Below are 6,353 nucleotides of genomic sequence, written 5' to 3'. Positions count from 1 at the left end.
TCAACCATATATTGCCCCTGGTCCTCTTGACACTGTCTCTTGGCCAAATTCTTCTCTGGGTGCTCCTGGCACCTCTCCTCTCTGCTGTCCATGGATCTTTGTCTCCACGCGTGGACTCGTCTCTAACTTACCTCCCTGTGTGGTTCTGGGGCCTCCACTCCACCCTCTGTGTGTTACCAGATTTATCTTCCTAAGGCATCGTGTTGATTGCTTTACTCCCCTGCTTGAAACCCTTCTCAGGCTCCCCTTGCCTTCCCAACAAAGCCCAAGATGCTTTGCCTGATATTCATGGCTCACCCCAGTGCCCCCACCCCACCCCACCATCCACACGTGTTCGTACCCTCCCCTCTCCCCTTCGTATTGGGCACTTCAGTGGAAGGTACCGCCCCAAATCCTCTCTCTTTCCAATCCTGCTCCTCTTTCATAGACCCGCTTAAAAGCCCCTTCCTCCATGAAGTCCTCCCTCTGGTTCCAACTGCAAATGGCCTCTCCCTTCCTGAGCCAGGCACAGTATCGAGGGTGTTCTTCTTTGCACTGGAGCCATGCGTTTCTGTCTTCCACCTCCAACTAGATGGAAGGTTTCATGGAGAACAGGATTGAGTTCGTCTTACACGTTTTTGTGTCCTTCACTTGACTGGAAGCGATGTTCGCGCATCCCGTTCGTACAACCTCACGCACAGTTGTTGGATGAATGGCGTTCAAGAGGACAGCGGCTACACATTTCAGGGCTAAGACATTTCTATGAGCAGGACCTTTATTCTCGTACTGAAAATACCAAGCTGCTCTTCTTGGAGTCACTCATGGAAAACGTGGTCATTCCGTGCGAATAGGAAATCAATTCACTATCAAGAATATTCAGAACAGGTGTGACACATCCTTATGTTGCTTGAGAGTATATATCCATACGCTTAAAAAAAAAAAGAGCCTTTTCAACAAGCAAGGAAAGAGCTAGGCACATTAAGCAGTAATGTAATTGATTGGCTGTGTTTTGTGAAATGTCTCATTTATGTCAACAGCTGGCTGAATTTAAGATTTAAAATATAAGAAATGTTACCTGTTTGTAGCTGCATATAATAACTATCTAACATTCAGGTGCATTAAAATGTATGTAACTTCAGAGAATCAAGCGAAGTTCTGCTTTTCAGGGTCGATGATAAGTAAAGTGCCCAGCCGTTGACCTCCGGTAATGACTTCGGGGTACATAGATGTCCAGCCGCCATCGTGTATGTGTTTTAACATCTTCAAGACCTTCGGGCTTGCACCAGAAGTTCAAAGGACTGGAGTAGAGGTCAATGTAATTGGCTTAACGTGTTTGCTTCATCGGCTCAGCGCATTTCCTTAAGGCGATTTTCTGCATCTGACCTAAAACACAGCAGAGAGTTCCTGCTCCCACGTTGATGGGGACGCAGAGCTGCCCCTCTCCGGTTTCTCGCTGGGAAGAAAGGGGATATGTTTGCCCAGGTGCGGGGCCACGTGCGTGTGAAAGAAGTGGCTAAGGTGCTCCCGGAACTTCTCGCTGACAAAGGCGTAGATCACAGGGTTGACACAGCAGTGCGTGAAGGCGATCACCTCTGTCACCTGCAGGGCCACGTCCAGCTGTTTGTTCCGCTCACAGCTGCTCTCGAAGAAGATGGTTTGAAAAGTGGAGATAAGAAGAACCAGGTTGTAGGGCGTCCAGAAAAGGAAAAAGATCACCATGATGACAAAAATGAGCCGGATGGCCCTGTACTTCTTTTTACTGGGGCATCTCATCAGCGTTTTAATGATTCCAGTGTAGCAGATGGCCATAACGAGCAGAGGCAGAACGAGACACAAGACATTCATTCTCACAACCTGAAAACGTTTCCAGGTGTCTTCTTCATTCTCCGGGTAAAGTGAACTACAGTACGACTTCCCAGACACCTCTTGGGACTTATGGAAGATAATCTCAGGGATCACTGCTAGCCCTACCAGGACCCAGGTGAGGACACTGCTTATGATCCCAAAAGTGACAGTCCGGATCCGCAGGGCGAACACGGCATGGACGATGGCCACGTACCGGTCTATGGTCAGCAGGATGATGAAAAAACTCTCCCCGTACAAGCCTAGGTAATAAAGGCCCGAGAGCAACTTACACATGCTGTGGCCAAAAACCCAGTTGCTCCACTTGGCGTAGTGAATCCAGAATGGTAGGGTCAACAGAAAGAGCAAGTCAGAAAGTGCCAAATTGAGCAAGTAGATGTTGGGCAGAATCCGGAGACATTTGTATTTTGTGAGGATCAGCAGCACCATCACGTTGCCCACCAGGCCAACCCCGAACACCAGGGCATACAGTGGCGGCAGCATCTGAGCCCCCAGCTCTTGGATTTTGATTTTCTCACACAGTATTGAGATATACTCGTAAGATGTGGTGAAGAGGGCCGCTTCCTCATTCTTGAGCCAGTCTGTTGGGGTTGTCATTTTTCTTGCCTCTGCAGTAGAAGAAGAAAAAACACCCCCACAATTAGGCAAGATCACCCTTTGCGACTCCCGGTTGATTTATTTATTTACCCGACAAAACCACATGTGATAAACGGCCTATACATTGGAAGGTTCTTCAGCATGGATTTCACAAGGTCCGTCAGAGTTGCTGTGGGGGAGGAGTCAGAAATGAAAGATGTGAAGTTTTGGAAGTCAGCAAGATCCGCAATGGGAAAAGAGAGAGACGTACTGTGGATGGCGGTGAAGAATGGGGCTGTCGATTTCTGAAAGCATTTGAAGGAAGAAATACAAAACAGGAAAAAACAGGCTGGATAATGACAACATAATAATAATTATTATTATTGCAACTTTTAAGTCATTTTGCATTTTACTGTTTATATATGACTTTCAAAAGCATCTTACCTATTTAAAAACCAAATGCTTATAATAATAATAGTGATTATTATTAGTACAAATAATTACCCCCCTCCACGGCCCCATAACAATGTGCTGTTTATCATAGGTAATGGGGAAATTGAACCTTGAAGAAATTTAGTAATTTACCCCAAATCCTATAACAGGGAAATACAAAAGTTCAGACTAGATCTTCAGTATCTATGTCCAATTCTCTCATGACTAAATTCAAATGCGATGATTTTTGAGCTTAACTTTTGATGACGTAGCAATTATAATTAACTACGGTAACAACTCCGGTTATATGCGGTATATGCTGCCGCCTTTTTCCTGGTCCTGATAATGCGGTCCAATAGAACTTTCTGCAATGATGGACATGTTTTGTATTTGTACTGTCCGATAAAGCGGCCATTAGCCACGTGGCTGTTGAGCTCTTGAAATGTGGCTAGTGCTATTCAGGAACTGAACTTTTCATTTTATTTAAGTTTAAATTTAAATAGCCACATGTGGCAAGTAGCCGCCATATTGGACAGTGCAAGCCTAGTGCGCAGCATAACACCTAATGAATAGCCGCTTAATAAATGTTTCTTAAATGGATAGAGGGATGAAGTAGAATAATTTTTATGCTACTTTCCACTCTGCAGACTATTCATTTGAAATGTTATGTTCTGTTTTAGTTACCACATTTTAAAAGGTTAATATCAGCGTGGAGTACAGAACAAGCTAGGATGATAAAGGTCCAGAAACATCAGCCGTAGTTGGCAGAACCTGAAATGTTTTATATGAAAAATAAAAGTCTTCAGATTAATTTTTCATTTTAGTTCTTTTTTTTTTTTCCCCCCAAAAGCGGGGCGTATTATTTGTCTTTGGTCTGGACGAAAGGTTTTTATTTTTTTTTAAGTTAAGAGATTGGATTAGGCAATTTTTAAAGTCCCTTTGAGATAGACAAGTCTATGATGTGATCGCTTTTCCTGTAGAAGAGGGAGTAGAGTTTCTAGACAGCAGAAATTGAAGGCGTAGCAGTCTCACGTGGAGAAGAACTAGCTGAGAACCACCAAGATGTGCAGAAGAATGAGCTGCCTCGTGAGCCAGTAAGCTCCCTCCCTGAGTGTACACAAGAATCCCTCAAGGTCAAAATCATGAGTAAATGCCATCTTCTTCCCAGCTGCAGACACATTGCATCATTTGCATTTCAGGGCAGCAAGCACATGGGCTTCCACAGCAACCGATCATTCTTATAGTTGCTAGAGCAAAGGTTATACCCCGTTCTTAGACTGTGGTCAGTTCATCTAAAGCAGCTTGGTTTCATCCATCTGCCTAGTGATTTTAGATATTCTTACCAACTTCCTCCTTCAAAAAGTAGATGTATTCTTTGTATTTCAATAGCAGGTGTTTCAAATGTGGCTGATTTTTAGTATTGGTATGCAGCCTGGTATGTTATTTAGGTAAAAGAGAGGATCACGAAGAATCTGTTTTCATGAGGAAGGTGTGCCTATGCAGTTCAAATAACGTGGTGGGGAGTGCTCAGCATGACCCCTGGCCCTCGGGACTCTTGCTCTACCTGTGCCATGGAGAGAGAGCCAATGCCTCCTTTCTCCATATTATTATGTTATAATAATTAATATCACATGTGTTTATCATTTTGTATCCCAATATTTTAAATTCTATATCCTGTACCTAGTTCCATGTGGTTAAAATTTATTAGACAATATAATTTGTAATGACTCCAACATAGTGTATATTCATTGTTATTTAACCAGTGCCTTATTGTCGTATGATTATGTTGTTCTCAATTACGCTTTGATAAATAATGCTACAATAAACTGCATTTTTTAAAATTATTTTTTTAAAGTAGATTTCCCAAAGCATTATTTCTGCCTAGGATCACATTCCTACAGCTCTTGATTCATCCGGCCATATTGCTTCTAGAAATTGTGTAATGATGTATATTCTCTTGGCACTAGTAGGTGATGGTGCCAGTCTCAGCGAAGCTAAAAGAAAAAAATTGTTTGGCCAATTACATGGGCAAAGGGATGTCATTGTAGTTGTAACTGATCTTTATTTAATTACTGAGGTTTTTCTTTTGAAACTGTAATTATTAGCCATTCATATTTGTGTGTGGTATTGTGTGTGTGTGTGAATTTTCTCTTTGTGCCTTGCTACCTATTTTATTCTACTGAGTATCTCTGCTTTTTTTCTTACTGAGTCATACAATTTTCCCCCCAGGAGACTTAACTCAGCCTCTATGGTTCAATGTACCTATCACCACCTTTTAACGAGAGTGGCAGATACAGTCCAACTCCCCCCACTTCCGTGTGCCAAAGACCCCATATTCCCACTGCCCTCCCTCGAAACACTTGCCAAACAACAGATTATGTCCATCTCCGGCCAATCCAAGCTTTCCTGGAAGATTAGGAAAGCCTTCTATCTCTACCTTCTAATACAGGTCCAGGCAAAGCAGCCAGCTTTGTAGATTCAGACAAAAAGACACCAAATCAATCAATCAACTGGTTCATCTAATAGCCTGACTGAGAGTGGATTTTCAGAAAAAGACTTGAAATATATACGTATATATAAAAATGTAATATATAAATGTATGTACATACACATATGTAAAATATATTTTCCCTGGCTTTCTAACAAGTCGACATCAATAAACACAAAAGTACTAACTGTAACTCTTTTGGAGTGGTCATATTCTCCGTAGTGGAGAGTTTACGAAAGCACAGGGAGTGTGACGTGGGCACAGTTACGGGCATAATGACTGAAGAGGCATAAGAGGCCAAGTTTGGATGAGTGGAAGAGGTAAATATATCATGATAGAATACATATCATGGTATGAGCGGGAGAAAGAAAGGAGAAATGGAAGAAAGCGAGAAGAAAATGGACATATTTCACAATACACTCTCCCTCTTTGGACCTACTACATTGAGGCGGACCTCCCCGCCCCACACCTCCTTGATCCAAGAGCTCTCCTGGGAGGTAGTGCTTCCACCCGCCTAAGCCCTCTGCTCCATCTCCTTTTTCCTAGGAACCTAATGGTCTACCTGGAAATCTCTTCTAAGTAAACAACCTCTATCGCATTGAATAAGTTCTCGCTCAGGTGCAAATAAAAAGAAGACAAAGGATACCTGTTAATCTAGCAAAGTCCTCTGTGCATCCAGGGATGGCTTAGGTCTTGTCACTGATGAAGAGAAGATACCATCTACTCAGAGACATTAATGAGGTGGTAAATATCGCAGCTTCCTCTTTTGAACAGGCTAGCATCTAAAATTTTGCAAATTTTCAGAAAAATATCAAGTTTGGAGCAGTTCTTGTTTTCTACAATCAAGATTACACACTAAAAACTAAGTTGAGCAATTCCTGAGATGCATTGGGTTCCTGCATTCACTTGGTATTTCTCGTTTTGGGGGAAGGGGAACATCATTCTTGAATAAACATTGCTTTGACCCACAGGGACGCAGACTTAAAAAAAAAAAAGGCATTGGAATTTCTCTGTG

At 42.5% G+C, this 6,353-nt stretch overlaps 1 protein-coding gene across 1 annotated transcript; it reads right to left on the bottom strand.

Annotated features, from left to right (window-relative positions):
• Positions 1 to 6: 6 nt before the first annotated feature.
• Positions 7 to 6,133, bottom strand: CCR3 (C-C motif chemokine receptor 3). Its single transcript, XM_039837553.1, has 2 exons — positions 5,985 to 6,133; positions 7 to 2,450 (listed from the first exon to the last, which is right to left on the bottom strand). Exon 2 carries the CDS (start codon positions 2,437 to 2,439, stop codon positions 1,363 to 1,365), a length of 1,077 nt encoding a protein of 358 aa, XP_039693487.1. The 5' UTR covers positions 2,440 to 2,450; positions 5,985 to 6,133; the 3' UTR covers positions 7 to 1,362.
• Positions 6,134 to 6,353: the final 220 nt, after the last annotated feature.

The sequence above is a fragment of the Pteropus medius genome, unplaced genomic scaffold (assembly GCF_902729225.1).
Source record: "Pteropus medius unplaced genomic scaffold, Ma_sr-lr_union100, whole genome shotgun sequence".
Taxonomy (NCBI): Eukaryota; Metazoa; Chordata; class Mammalia; order Chiroptera; family Pteropodidae; genus Pteropus; species Pteropus medius.
This window is presented reverse-complemented; position numbering and strand designations above follow the sequence as displayed.